The 15,147-nt window shown below is 54.2% G+C and overlaps 1 protein-coding gene across 1 annotated transcript in view; it reads left to right on the top strand.

Moving 5' to 3' along the window:
• LCP2 (lymphocyte cytosolic protein 2) overlaps positions 1 to 15,147 on the top strand; it is a 48,495-nt gene that overhangs the window by 18,519 nt on the left and 14,829 nt on the right. The window contains exons 4-10 of the mRNA XM_062189652.1: positions 2,856 to 2,921; positions 3,328 to 3,359; positions 4,510 to 4,547; positions 7,426 to 7,627; positions 10,356 to 10,453; positions 12,709 to 12,775; positions 12,863 to 12,946. Of these exons, the coding sequence (XP_062045636.1) occupies positions 2,856 to 2,921; positions 3,328 to 3,359; positions 4,510 to 4,547; positions 7,426 to 7,627; positions 10,356 to 10,453; positions 12,709 to 12,775; positions 12,863 to 12,946 (587 nt within the window). The remainder of the gene's footprint in view (positions 1 to 2,855; positions 2,922 to 3,327; positions 3,360 to 4,509; positions 4,548 to 7,425; positions 7,628 to 10,355; positions 10,454 to 12,708; positions 12,776 to 12,862; positions 12,947 to 15,147) is intronic.

Genomic DNA, 15,147 nt, shown 5'->3' on the forward strand with positions numbered 1-15,147 from the left:
CCAGTCTTGCCCATTGCAGGTATTTGCAGAGTGAACCCGTGCATGAGAGCTCTCTTTCTGTCTCTCTGTGTGTCACTATTTCTGCCTTTCAAGTAAATTAAGAATTTTTAATAGCCTTGCCATTTTGAAAATTTGCTTATGCTGTCATTCGTGTGGCAGAAGATTCTGGTTCCAAACAGCAGTCCCCGGGGAGAAGGGAGGAATGAGGGAGTTGGAAGCCTGCGTGTGATGAAGAACCTCAAGTGGTGGCTGCCACGGACCGTGCTTGCTGTCTCAGCAAGTTCATTGTGGACCAAGCTGGTGGCTCCGACACAGTCACTCAGCAGAAGGAATGCAGGTTGCAGGGCAACCTCCTTGATCTGCCAGGGGGCTCAACAGTGTCGGCCCTCAGGGGCTGATGTCATAACTGGAATCAACACTAGGATGTGCTGCATTGAAAGGGCCTGGCTTGGAAATCAGGGAGCCAGCAGGTGGCTAATGTGTGTGGTGGGGAGAGGGTGGCCTTCATCACTAACTTATCATGTAGCTTTGGCCTAGACATTTCTTTTATTTCTTTTTTAAGGTTTATTTATTTATGTGAAAGGCAGAGTGATAGAAAATGGCAGAGAAAGAAAGTGAGAGAGATCTTTTGTCCTCTATTTCATTTGTCAAATGGCTGCAATAGCCAGGGCTGAACCAGAGCAAAACCAGGACCCAGGAGCTCCATCTGAGTTTCTCACATGGGTGCAGGGACCCCAGGACTTGGTCCATCTTCTGCTGCCTTCCCAGGTGCATTAGCAGGGAGCTGGATCAGAAGCAGAGAGGCTAGACTAGACTCAGATCAGTGTCAAATTCTGACATTGCAAGTGGCTTAACTTGTTATACCACAAAGCCAGTTTCTAAATTCTTCTTTGGGGGCCGGTGCTGTGGAGCAGCAGGTTAAAGCCCTGGCCTGAAGTGCCGGAATCCCATATTGGTGCCAGTTCTAGTCCCAGCTGCTCCTCTTCTGATCCAGCTCTCTGCTGTGGCCTGGGAAAATAGTAGATGACCCAAGTCCTTGGGCCCCTGCACCCATGTGGGAGACCGGAAGAAGTTCCTGGCTTCGGATCAGCATAGCTCCAGCCATTGCAGCCATCTGGGGAGTGAACCAGCGAGTGGAAGACCTCTCTCTCTGTAACTCTGTCTTCCAAATAAATAAAATTTTAAAAAATAAATAAAATTAAAAAATTCTTTTTTTCTGGTCCTCTGTTCCCTCCTCTGTAAAATGACTTTGGGCCTAATCATCTCCAATGTTATCGTTATGGCAAAACGGTGGCAGAGAAATTATTGTCACCTCGGTTCTTTGTTTCACATGGAAGAATTTCCAAGTGGACAGGAAAGAGATTTAAAAGTATTTATTAGAGTCGGCCAGCGCCCGGGCTCACTAGGCTAATCCTCTGCCTGCAGTGCCGGCACACCGGGTTCTAGTCCCGGTCGGGGCACCGGATTCTGTACAGGTTGCTCCTCTTCCAGTCCAGCTCTCTGCTGTGGCCTGGGAGTACAGTGGAGGATGGCCCAAGTGCTTGGGCCCTGCACCCGCATGGGAAACCAGGAGGAAGCACCTAGCTCCTGGCTTCGGTTTGGTGTAGCACCAGCCGTAGCGGCCATTTGGGGGGTGAACCAACGGAAGGAAGACCTTTCTCTCTGTCTCTCTCTCACTGTCTCACTCTGTCAAAAAAAAAAAAAAAGTATTTATTAGAGTCAAAGACCTCCAGCAGGAGCAGCATGGAAGGGGTGCTTCCAAGAGAGGAAAGAACCCCAAAAGGCCCCGTAGCATTCCGGTTTTTATGTACAATCTTAGGGACCAAACTGTCAATCAACAAGATGGCGGCAAACTCTACAAAATGCCTGATTTACAATTCCCCACCCCGTCTGGCCTGCTAAGGGTGGGTAGGTAACCTGTTTTCATGGTAAGCTGTGAGCTCAGGAAGAGCTCCCTTGCTGTTCTATGGTAAATCTGGAGATTCCACAGGAAGAAGGGTGGCCTGTTTGTTCTTGGGGAAGGAAGCAAATATTTTACACCCCAAGTTCCACTTGGGTCCCATGACTACCTATTAGCCCATCTGACTCCTCACATACTTCCAGTTGCTACACATCTATGGAAAACACTGAGCCATTTACCAGTGAGGGTCCCTTGATCTCATCCAAGGAGGCCAGGAGATGCTGGAATCCCTGGGGCTTGGAGACACTGGAAGGCACACTAGTTGGTAGGTCATTCTTGGGAGGCATTCCTGATGGCAAAGGACCACCCCATCCTGGGGAAAGGGATTCTCAGGCTCAAACACAAAAGAGCCTGAGATCTGAGGGTATCTTTTGATGGGTGCCCTTTATGTCCTAGCTGCTCCACTTCCAATCCAGCTCCTTGCTAATACACCTGGGAAAAGCAGCAGAGGATGGCCCATGTGCTAGGGCCCTTGTCACTCATGTGGGAAACCCAGAAGAAGCTCCTGGCTCCTGACTTTGGCCTGGCCCAGACCTGGCCATTGTGGCCATCAGGGGAGTGACCCTGCAGGTGGAAGACCTTTCTCTCCCTCTTTTTGTCTCTCCTATCTGTGTAACTCTGACTTTCAAATAAATAAATAAATGATTTAAAAAAACAAACAAACAAGAAGCGGCATTGAGCTTAGCAGGACAAAGATGAGTGAAGAGGAGAGAGGGCTTCCTGGGTGGCAGGAGCGTGAGATCTGGGCGGGAGTCGGGAGTCGGGGGGATAGAGCAGGGCTGGCTGGAGGTGACCTGGCCTGGCCAAGCTGCCTGAGGCTACACAGGTCCTAGAAGTTGAGAGCTCCTTGGGAGGAGATGGCTCTTTATCTTCACCTGCCCCTTTTGTCTCGTAGGATCCTCAGCAAGTTAAGTCAAGAAATCAACAAGAACGAGGAGAGGAGGAGCATTTTCGCACGCAAGTGAGTGGGTCACCCAGGGCCCACAGTGAGGAAACCCAAGAATGTTCAAACCAAGTCGGCCCTTGAGAGGAAGCCACAGAACTGTTCCTTCCCCACATTTTGGCCTGCGGAGGTCCCCAGGGTCTTGAAGATGGTTCCCAGGAAGGGAGGGGTTCCCTCTCCTTGCCCTGCCACCTGCCCCAGGTTACAGTCCCTCAGGCCCCAGGCCATCGGGACCTCCCAGTGATTCCTCCCCCCTCCTCCTGTGTGGCTTCCATCGTTTTCAGGTTAGCTTAGGCCTGGAGGCCAAGCAACAGGGACACAGCCTTAGACTGCCTTCCATGGGAGTCCTCCTGCAGGGCTGGGTGGGGCACAGGGGGGCCCTGGAGCCAACAGGGCCACTCACGCACTGCCTTTGTCTCTGCAGACCCCAAGTGCAGCGCTTTCCTGAAGAGACAGGTAAGGACGGCAGGGCTGAGGGGTGACTGCCTTAGGAGGTGCTAGGGGCCCTGCTTCTCCTGCCTTCTGGCTCCTGGGGCTCCCTGCTCACCAGCCTGCAGTCAGCTCCTACCCAGGAAAGGGGTGAGGGGAGGAGAGATGTCGCTTTGCAAGGAACCTGGCTATGGCTCCTGATAGCTGAGGCCCTCAGCAGAGAGACCCTGAGCCCCGTGGGGCGGCTTAAAAAGACCCACCATTGGAACCAAATTCCTGAGCTCAGTCTTTAAAGACGTCTTTTAAAGAAGTTCTATTCGGGCAGGCACCGCGGCTCACTAAGCTAATCCTTTGCCTGCAGCACCGGTACCCTGGGTTCTAGTCCCGGTTGGGGCTCCGGATTCTGTACAGGTTGCTCCTCTTCCAGTCCAGCTCTCTGCTGTGGTCCGGGAAGGCGGTGGAGGGTGGCCCAAGTGCTTGGGCCCTGCACCTGCATGGGAGACCAGGAGGAAGCACCTGGCTCCTGGCTTCGGATCGGCGCAGCGTGCCAGCCATAGCGGCCATTTGGGGAGTGAACCAACCAAAGGAAGACCATCCTTTGCTTTACTCTCCAAATGCCTGCAATAGCCAGGGCAGGGTCAGGACAAAGCCGGGATCCAGGAATTCCATCTGGGTCTCCCACATGGGTGATGGGGACCAAGTACTTGAGCCATCATCTGCTGCCTCCCAGGGTGCACCTGAGCAGGCAGCTGGGTCAGAAGCAGAGCTGGGATGCAAACCCAGGCACTCTGAGAATGGAATGTAGGGGTCCTGCTGCACCACCACGCCCACCCTGAAATAGTCTTCCAGGACTCCTTAAAGTGGTTTCACATCTGTGGCATTGCAGGGAGTGTTAAAAGGCTGACTCCTGGGCCCCTGCCCACCCTAAGGAATCAGCAACTCCCAGGACAAGGCCTCAGATACCTGCACACATTAAAGCGCTCCTAGGTGACTTTTGTGCAGGTGAAAGGTTGAGATCCACTGGCGCTGTGTGGGGGGTGCGAGCTCCTCAGGTAGGAATCCTGGGGCTGATGGTGAGCTGCTACCCCAGGTGTGCAGAAGGCAGGTGGGAGGCGTCAGATCGGGGCGCGGCTGGGGGTCGCTCAGGTGCTGATGGCGGTGTTGTCTGTTTCCACAGAGAACCACGAGGAGGACAACGGGGGCTGGTCGTCCTTTGTGAGTATAGTGTGGCTGGTTCTTCCAACCCAGCAGCAGCACCCAGAGTGGCCCTGTATCACATATCCAGCAAAAAGGAGCAAAACATCTACCACCACCCAGGGCTCAGAACGTGTGTCCTGCAAGGGGCCAGAGGGTGCAGCTTGGGGAGTCTCAGCGCGTCTCTCTCTCCAGCACTCACTCTTCCGTGGTCGCCCCGAAGTAGCCAGAGATGGGGACAAAGCCATGGCCTTGGCTGCATGCCCATAAACCAGGGGTGGGCAGCACCTGGCCCTCGAGCTGTGGCTCTCTGAGCACTTCATCACTCACCCTCACCCCGCTTGAGGCGGGTCCTTCCCCACCCCCAGCCCAGCTCCCCACACAGACGCTTGCCTAGAAATCCCAGCTAAAGGCACCTTTCTTGTGGATTTAAGTCTCCACTGGTGGCAGAGAGCGGAAAGGTGTTCAGAGCTATTAGCCCTGTCAGACTAAAACGAGCCAATCCGCAAACGAAGCAATCAGAGCGCCTCCAAAGAGTGCTGAGGTTGATTTGGGACTAGGTGAGCTTGCAATGGACATGCACGTGCACCAGTCCACTATGGATGTGCTCAAAGAGGTCAAGGCCAGGGGAAATTTTTGATGAGCAAACATTGGAGGAGGCCTACATCAGACCTTTTAAAATAAGCATCGCTGGCCACAGGGTGATGCTCACCGGGGTGATGCTAGGCTGAGGTTAAACCGGCAGTTGCTGGGGAGACGTCGTTGCAGAACTACTTTTGGTTGAAGGTTGTGGTGGACTCTGTGCAAGCTTACAGCTCGGGCAGAGCCTTCTGTGACGGTGACTGTCAGACGGCCACGCCTGAGAACCCCTCTCCTCCACCTCCTGGCGTTACTGGCTTACTCTGTCAGGGTGGACACATGCACCTGTGCTTCTGTCCTGACAACATTCACCTTCCACCCGCAGTTCTAGAAAGACTTCCCGGAGGCTCCCATCCAGGTGGGTTTTGAATCTGAGGGTTCACACAGGCCCCTTTGAAAGTCTGATGGACTCTGAGCATCCCCTGCCCAGAAAGCTCCCTGTATGGTCAGCACCCCGGAAGCCACACTCAAGCTGAGACCTCTAGGATGGGCCGGAGCCCAGGCTGTCCCTTTCACAGGTGGAGCACCAGGGCCCCACTGCAGAATGGGCCTCCTGTGGAGCCCCACAGCCAGTCGGGAGCAGTCCTGGGCCCCAGGCTGCTCACCCTCAGTCGAGTGGTCTCTCCGGTAAGCCGCGTCCTCTGGTGCCTTTAGAAAGCAGGCACAAAATGTCCTCGTCCTGTTGAGATTCTACAGATGAGAGCATTTCCTTCTTAAAGATGTTTTTGCCTAGTTAGTGTTTTCAATGTGTAAATGAAGGAAAAAGACAGATTCATTTTGTGCAAAAGGGAAAACAGAGCAGAGTTTCCCCCAGAGGTTTCTATTTTTGCACAGAAACCGCCCCTTGCCATGCCACGCGCTCACCCTCAGCCTGTGGCTGGCCTCCTTCCTCTCTGTGCATCAAGGATTTCCTTGGTGTCTGTGCACCTTGGCAGCTCCCTGATGCATCCAGGGACCACGGGGGACCACGAGGGCAGCAGAGACAAGGAACGCAATCACGTGAACATTCTACTGCATGGGATGCAGGCATGGCTGAATGTGATTAGCAGCAAAACCATGTACAAACATAGGGGCCAAGCATTTGGGGAAAACCACGGTCTGAGGCGCAGAGAGGGAAGTCTGCTGTTTGATTACGGTGTACGAAGCGGAGGTCTGGCGATGGGTCGAGGGGATGCCGCCACCTGTCACCTGCCTACCGCTGAGACCATTGTCCCCAAGACCTGCTTCCTGGAAGGTTGGTCCACCTTGTGTTAAGTCACAGGAACACCAACAGAGCAGACCAAAGCCTTTGGGAGTTTAGAAAGGCGCTCGCTCAGCCCTTCCTCGGCCTTTCTAGCTGTCATTGAGATTTCCTCAACTCAAAACAGAGCCCGGAGTCTTCCCACAGGGCAAAGACAGCCCTCCTAGCTCTTCCAAAGCGGGTACACAGCTTTCCCTGACAAGTCGCAGCCTCCCGCGGCTTCTTGCCACTCTGTGCTCATGCAGCACCCGCTTGATTGCATCAAGACAGGGAGCAGGCACCCGGCACAGGTGGCCATGCCCTCTGCTTGGGAATCATTACAGCCAGCGTCCACGTTCAGGAACCACTTCAAAGACAACCACCCAGCACCTCGGCCTTCCTTCCCCTCAAACAGAACACGGTCGTCAGTCAGATAGAAAAAGGTCTAACAGTTAGAGGGTCTTCTCCAAGATGCAGCTTCAAACCACGTGTCAGGTTTCATGCAGGTGCGCTGTCATTTTTATCCCGGCCCGGCCGCCCACCCTGGCCTCTCAGCCACGGCGGAATCTGCCTTGCAATTGCCAGGCGTTGTTTATCTGGTTTCCTCCACTAGCCTGCGTTGTAATGAGGAGACGTAGTGAGCTCAGGCTCGCCAAGAACACAAACGATGGTGACCTACTGTCATCACACATGTCGCGGGCATTTAGTTTTTCTCCTGGTGACAACGGAGTAAAAAAAAAAAATGTGTTTCTTCAGACTGAGCTCAGGCCCCTCCCCATGCCTTCTGTTTTTGTGTCTTGTGCCAAAACGTGTGGAGGGAAAGGACCTGCCCGATGGCCGGCAGACCCTGGCCGGGGCCCTAGCCCGTGGCCTGCCGGTCCCTTCCTATTGTGCTCCCTGCCCTCAGTTTTCCTCCTCTGTAAAATGGGCGTCGCTGGCTGCACTCTCCGCCCTGGGGCGTGTGGGGCGCGCCATGGTTTGGTCTGGCAGGGAGTGCGCATGCGGGCAGTCGGTGCCACGTTGCTGTCCCTGTGTCGGCAGGAGGAAGACGACTATGAAAGCCCCAACGAGGACCCGGATGGGGAGGAGGATGGCGACTACGAGTCCCCCAACGAGGAGGAGGAGGCGGCGCCCGCGGACGACGACGCGGACTACGAGCCGCCGCCCTCCAACGACGAGGAGGCCCTGCAGAACTCCATCCTGCCCGCCAAGCCTTTCCCCAACACCAACTCCATGTACATCGGTAAGGGCCCGCCTCCCGACCAGCTTCTTCCCGGCTGTGTGACTTTGGACGAGTGACTCCTCCTCTCTGGGCCTCAGCGTCCTCATCTGAGAACTAGGATCTAATAGTGACCGCGCAGGCCTGCCGTGAGGATTCTGAATTCTGCAGACCAAGAAATCAGTGCCCGCCGCGGCTGCCACCGGCCCTGCCCTCACCCCGAGGTCCCCGAGGGCGGCTTCCTGTCTCTGGGCTAGGGCATTGCTTGGTGCACCGCGCCGGCCCTCTGTCAGAAGCAGCACAGGCGGACCTTAGCTTTCAAAGCGCTGGCCCCTGCTGGATGCTCCCACTGCCTGTTCCTCCCTGCGCGTTGTGCCTGCGTGATCCCTCCACCGCTCTCGCCTGTGAGTCAGGCTCCATCCCCAGTGCTGCAGGAGGGCAGACCCAGCCTGGGCGCCTGGGGTGCTTACTCTGGCAGTGTAAGAGACATGAACACACACACACACACACACCTGAACACACCCCAACACACACACCACATCAACCCCAACCCCCACACACCCGAACACACTCATACATCCACCCCTCACACACACACACACACCTGAACACACCCCAACACACACACCACATCAACCCCAACCCCCACACACCCGAACACACTCATACATCCACCCCTCACACACACACACAACCTCAACACACCTCAACACACACATACACACACACACACACCACATCCACCCCCAACCCCCGCACACCGGAACACACACACACATGAACACCTGAACACACCCTAACACATACACATACACACACATAGACACCACATCCACCCCCAACCCCCACACACCTGAACACACACACATACATCCCTCACACACACACACATGAACACACATGAACACACGCCTCCACAAACACCTGAACACATCCCAACACACACATCCACACACACACACCACCACATCCACCTCCATCCCCCCACACACACCCGATCACACACACACACATATCCACCCCTCACACACATACACATCTGATCACAAACACACACACACACCCCAAACACATCCACATACACACATGCCACATCCATCCCCAACCCCCACACACCTGAACACACACACACACTTGATACACACACCCGATCTCACACACACACCCCAAGCACATACACACACACCCCACACATACACCTGAACACACCCACACACGTCCACACCCACACCCACACCCACACATACACACCTGCATAGTATCAGGGTGTAAGCTAGAACTCACTGGTCAGTGCCACAGCAAATTAATCCAGCTCTTCCTTGGAGCTGTGAAACCGTCTGCAATCGTAAATCCCTTTCCCAAACACGGCCTCAGCATCTGCTGTGTTACACCTGCTGTGTGAGGAGGCCAGCGGCGATGGAGTTGGCCCTACATTCAGGGAAGTGGAGCTCCAGCGCACACACAGATAAACAAGGCACTGAGCTCCCCGTGAAGAGGCAGCGCGAGGGGAGCAGTCTTCTCTCTGAGCCGTCCATAGCGCCGTGCGTTGGGCAGTGGATGAGTCCCACTGCCATTTCATGAAACCTTGAGAAACAGGAAGACAAGTGCAGGCGAGGCTGGGACGTGTGCTCACTCTGGCTTTCCTCGAGGGTGGGGTATGTTAGCCATGGTGCTAAGTTGATGTTAAGCGTGAGTAGCAGTCGGCTCAGTGGGCATGCATGTAGTATGTAGTAAGGGAAGAGCATTCTTCAGCACTAGAAATAGCTATGCAAAGGCCCTGAGGCTCGAAGGGAGCCTGGCACACTAGAGAAGCCGACAGATGGCCAGAGAGGCTGTGAGGTTAGAACAGGTGTGCCCTGGCTCTGAGCCCGTTCTGTGGGGAAGAGCAAGGCCCTTTCCGGGGGGGGGGGGGGGGCTGGGGAGAGCCAAGAGAAGTGCCTAGAACACAGCAGTCAGGAGGCCTCACGCCCTTGCCCCTCATGCCTCATGGCCCTTTCCCGACTTCCCAAGTCAGCCTGGCCTAGAGAGGCGGCTGTGCAATCAGGACCATGTGAGCGTCTGTCCAGGGCCACTGCAAGTACCTCTGTAGAGTGCTGGATTTGGTTGCTAAAGTGGGTGCCCAGCTCCTCTCTGTAAGGGCAGAGATGAGGAAGTGGGGAGAGGAGGGCCGCCCAGAGCCTTTGGGAGGGGGAAGGATCCCCATGAGCGGTGACCAAGACTTAACCTTGTACAGGCAGCTGCGCGCGCTGTGTGAGTGTGCACGCGTGTCTCTGTGCATGCCTGCATGTGTGTGCACACTGTGAGTGTGCATGCGTGTGTACATGTGTGTGCATCTGTGTGACAGTGTACCTGGACGCCTGTGTCTGTTTACTTCTTTATAATTTATCTGAAAACACTCCCTCCTGGGACTGGCTAGGCTAATTACAAAGAGGTCTGTTTTCTGTCAGCAAAACCTCTAATTCCTGTGGGTGAGATGAGAGTCGCTCCTTTGCATGCAGCAAGCCAAACTAAGACGGAAAGCGGGGCGAGCAGAGGGCCAAGGGCTCCCCACCCTTTGCAAGACCCAGGCTGGGTCATAGCCTGGCCGGGGCTCCCGTTGGCGCTGGCAGAGGCCTGGGGAAGGCGGATCTGCGCCCCCAGCTGCAGGGTCAGGTGCAGCCCATGTTGCTGGAGACCGCGGAGCATGGTAGAGTAGACGCTTGCCTTGGTTTTGCATTGCTACTTTCACTTTATCATTCTTGCCTTTCCACAGACCGGCCCCCCTCGGGGAAAGTCTCCCAGCAGCCACCTGTGCCCCCGCAGAGACCGATGGCTGCCCTCCCTCCCCTGCCAGTCAGCCGGAATCACTCGGTAGGACGCGCCCCGCCCCCATTCCCTGATGCTGCTTGGTGTCTGACCCCATTGTTTACCCTGCCAGAGAGCAAAGAAAGCTTTAAACACTTCCACCTAATTCTGATTTTGTGAAAAATACATTTACCTAGGCAGGGAAAATACATATCCCAGTACTCGGGATTTCTCTTTATGGCTGAAATGTGAGGGTCTTTCAAAAAGTTCTTGGAAAAGGGAATTAAAAGATAATGCCCATTTTCCATGAACTTTTTGAAGATCCCTTGTACTGATAATTGCTTATTTATGTCATAATGTTTATTAGTCTTTACTTTGTACCATAAACAATATAGACTACTTGTATAACAAAAAGCCCCCTTCTAGTATTCACTGCGTTTCCCACTATTTGAAATTAAGTGAATACTAAAATAGACTGAGAAAACTACCTTAATGGCATCCTCCCACTGGAATTGTGTAAGGACTTGCGCCACCTTCTGGCCAGAGCCTAGAATTTCAGGCACAAATGCCTTCAGATGACGTAGTTTGCCCTGCAGTCAGCCTTTGGTGTCCCTGGACTAGAGATCTGTGGGTGTCAACTAACTGCATTCAGAATATTTTTTGAGAGGCAGAGAAATGGAGATATGGAGACAGACAGATGGAAAGAGAGAGAGAGATCCCATCCACTGGTTCATTCCCCACATGTGTGCAGTGAGTGGCGCTGGGCAAGGATGGAGCCAAGGAGAACTGAATGCAGGTCTCCCCTGCGGGGGGCAGGAAGCCAGAGACTTGAGCTGCCACTGCTCCCTCCCAGCTCTGCAGGGGCAGGAAGCCGGAGTCGGGAGCCAGAGCGAGGGCTCAAACCTAGGTATATGCCGATGTGAGCCCTGGTGTCTTAACCACTGGGCTAAACACCCACTCCAGAACTTCATCTTTATTGAATGAGAACAGACTTTTTCTTGTCATGACTTCCTGAACGATAGAGTTTGACGACTGCCCTTGTTCCAGGGATTACAAGTGACCGAGATGTGATTTCAAGGATGCCATAGGGTGGGTGTAGGTTCATGCAGATACTCCGTCTTTTTATTTAAGGAGCTTGAACATCTGTGACGTTGGGTATCTGTGGCGGTCCTGGAACCAAGCCCCTGTGGACACTGAGGGGCCACTCTACCAGGAGCCCAGGGTAGAAGTGAGGGTGACCCCACTTCCTCCTTCTTCAAGTGCAGTCCGGCTCCTGTGGCTCTGACCCGCTCCCAGAGTGACTCTGAGAAGCTCAGACAGGCGGGGAGAGCCGGGAGCGGGTTCCCTTCACGAGTAACCCGAGCATTTGTCCTGCTACGGTAAATGCCCACACATCGGGGCTGGAAAGAGGGAAGACGAGGGATTGTCTCAAAAGTTTTAAGTCAGGGCACACCACGGCCTGGATCCCATCTGAGAACAGTGGCTTCCTTGTGGGTGTGCAGGACCATGGCACATGGGCTCGCCGAGCCACACCGCCCCACAAAGGCACTTAGTTGGTGAAATCTGAAGACCTACACCTCTGCTGTTGGCATGTGACACTCATTCAGTCAATCAACAGATGCTGAATGAGCAGCTTCTGTGTGCCAAGCCGTGTTCTAGGTGCTGGGGCAGAGTGGAACAAGGTAGTATTTAGTTAGGGTTGGCTGGAGGAGACAGATAAAAAGGTACGTGTGTGTACAAATGAGATCGTGTGGGTAGTTGTGTGTGGCAGGGCAGGCAGAAGAACAGGTCGCATCGAGTGATGGGGAGGCAACGGAGCTGGGGCAAAATGAGCTAATTGTGCAAAGACTGTGGAAAGAACATTCTAGGTGGAAGTAAACACAGGCAAGGGAGGCCACAGGAGGTATGAGCCTGAGATCTCCCAGGAACTGCAAGAAAGACCCTTGTTGGGGGAGGGACGTGTAATCCCAGCAAACATTGGAGAGACGAGCATCCGAAGGGGCTGGTGGGGCGACCTGCTGCCTGCTCAGGCAGGGGCTTGCAGGCCAGGGGTGGGGGGGTTCCCTGTAGTCCTAACGTGATAGGAGCCACTGGAAGGCTTAGCCCAGTCTGCTGACCTGCAGCAGCAGCAGCAGAGGACACAGGGCTCAAAGAGCCAGCTGCCGCAAGTGTCCCAGTGTGAAGTGGAGACGGATGTTTGTGGGTGGGACGCAAAGATGGGGACAAGCAAGCCGAGGCCGATGACCCCTGGGAGACGAAGCCGTCAGCTCTTGCTGAGGCTCTGGAAACTTCCTAACATTCAGATGTTTTGTTTTTGGCAGCCACTACCCCCGCCCCAGCCTAACCCCGAGGAGCCTAACAGAAGTCGAAACCACAAGACAGCAAAGCGTGAGTAGAGGGCTGCTCCCCCGCCCACCAGCCGCCCCCAGTAACTGCTTTCCTCTTGTAATTGACTTCCGTCTTTCTCCCTTCCAGTTCCTGCTCCTTCGATAGACAGAAGCACAAAACCTCCCCTTGACCGTTCGTTAGCTCCCTGTGACAGAGAGCCCTTCATACTAGGTGGGTACAACTCACGTTTGATGCACAGTAACACCGGTCTGCATTTATAGAGCGCTTACTGCATGTTTTCATGTGCACCTGCAAGAATCATCTTCCACTAGCAGTTGATGAAACTGGGGGCACCCAGAGGGAACGCTCAGCTACGAGGTTCTGGGGGGCGAGACCCAGTGCAGCCCAGCCCCGGGGGAGGGGCGCTCCTGAGCTGTGCGGCTTCCCGGGGGAGAGGGGCGGGGGGAGTAGTGTGATCCATGTGCACACAGCTCCCAGCCAGGACACCAGGATAGACTAAGAGAGAAGTGGCAGCGAGCCCTTGGCTGCTGTCTCAGCTTGCTGGCCGTGAGGAAGTCGCTTTTTCAGAGCTCATTTTGCACTCTAGAAGTCTCAGTTGCCGTTTTCAATTCAGTTCTGAGACGCGACCACTGATGTACCTCCTGCAAATTGTTGAGTAGCGTTACGTAAGCCTCACGCCAGTCCAGTACAAGCAGGTGTATGATTATCCCCACTTTACTGATGATGAAACTGATAGCCAGAGAGCTTACCTGAAGCTGCAGGGCAGGGTGCAGGATTCGAACCCATGTCCCATTTTATTCCACCACATCAAGCTGCATTTGAGGACCTCGGGATTCTACCTTGCTGGGGACTGTGTGGTCTGGGAAGTGAGCCCTGAAACTGAATAGATACGAAGTCTGGAGTCCCAGCCTGCTTGACCCCAGCCTGTCTCAGCTGTATGCTGAAGAAGGCATTTAATCTTTCGTGGCCTCGCTCTCCTTGTCCACTTGATATCAGAGATGACCCCCTAAAATATATACGAAAATGTAGCCCCTTAAAGTTCCCCAGGTGCCACATATGCTACCGGAATTTGGGGTGCCATACAATATCACCATATGCTTATTAATAAATTCCCAATATTAATAAGCCTGAGAGGGTTCTTGCCTAATATTTAGAGAATTCTAAATACTGGCATTAATAAATGAGGCAGCATGGTACATTTTAAGCTTTTATTTATTGAGAAAGATACGTAGGAGAGTGAGGGCTTTATCTAAGAGAGAGAGAGGAGGGTAAATCTGGGTTCATACCGAGCAGCAGGAACCAGCCACGTGGAGGAGCATCTAGGCCAATAAGCCTAGGGCAGGTGGCCCAAAGGCCATGTGCCCTGGAGGTGCAGGGCTACAGCCATCCCCCTCCTGGCTAGAAGCCAGGGCAAAGAAGAGAAGGGCCCGACACACCATGTCCCAGGCTTTTAACCCACTTCCAAAGGGGAGTGGTTAATTAACCTGATTGGCTGGTGGGCACCCAGGTGTGGCCCAGTAGGGGCATGAGGTCACTCAGGGGCGTGGTGAAGGCGTGGTCTTCCAGCTCACAGGCCTAATTGATTTAACCTGTCTGCCTGCCTGCTTCACACTGACAAGCCGACTTTAAGTTCTTGGGTTGGAAGCTGCTGCTCGCTGCTTTCCCCAGAACTGCAACACGGCTGTGCTGAGTCATGCGAAGCCAACAGGTTACTTTGGTTTGGAACAGTCCACGGCAGAGAGCAGCCCAGTTCAGGCGACTGCGAGACCCGGTAACTTCCAACTGCAGCCCCGCCTGAGACCACAGCCAAGGCTTCAGAAAGAGGGAGTACTTAAATCTTTCAGCAGCACCTCCTGACACCGAGGTTACACTTTTAAAAGATCATTTTTTCGGATGTTTTTTTAAAGACATCCTTTCCTACCTGGCACAGACTCAGTCCTTAGGGGCAAAAAAAACCCATCAGGCTGTGAAAATGCAGCTCCTCGGATGTTCGCTCTACCTGGATATGGGCAGGTAGGCGAGGAACGGAGCTAAGCAGCAGCCGCCAGCGCCCACTGCGCCTCCCTGACCTCGCATGCAGAGTGTCGTCCTGTGATCCTGACAGCAGATCTGTGCAGCATCAACCTGTGATGCTGCTGACCGAGGAGGAAACCGAGACTCCAGGTGTTTGACAGAACCCGAGCATCGTTCAGGGTCATTTAGGCTTTGCGTCTAGACCTGCTGGGACCCAGCTAGGGAAACGTATGCTCTCAGGTTATAGGGCGCGCCCGCTTGAGCCCGCTTCAGGCAAAAGAAAGAGGCAGAAAAATCTTAAGGAATTGCTAACGCATTTTGCCTAAAGTGTTGAAAAAGAGCTCTAAATCCCCCCACTCTGCTTATTGACACATAAAGCTGTGAGAGGGTCAGCGGGC

Source organism: Lepus europaeus, chromosome 4 (assembly GCF_033115175.1).
Source record: "Lepus europaeus isolate LE1 chromosome 4, mLepTim1.pri, whole genome shotgun sequence".
In the NCBI taxonomy this organism is placed as follows: Eukaryota; Metazoa; Chordata; class Mammalia; order Lagomorpha; family Leporidae; genus Lepus; species Lepus europaeus.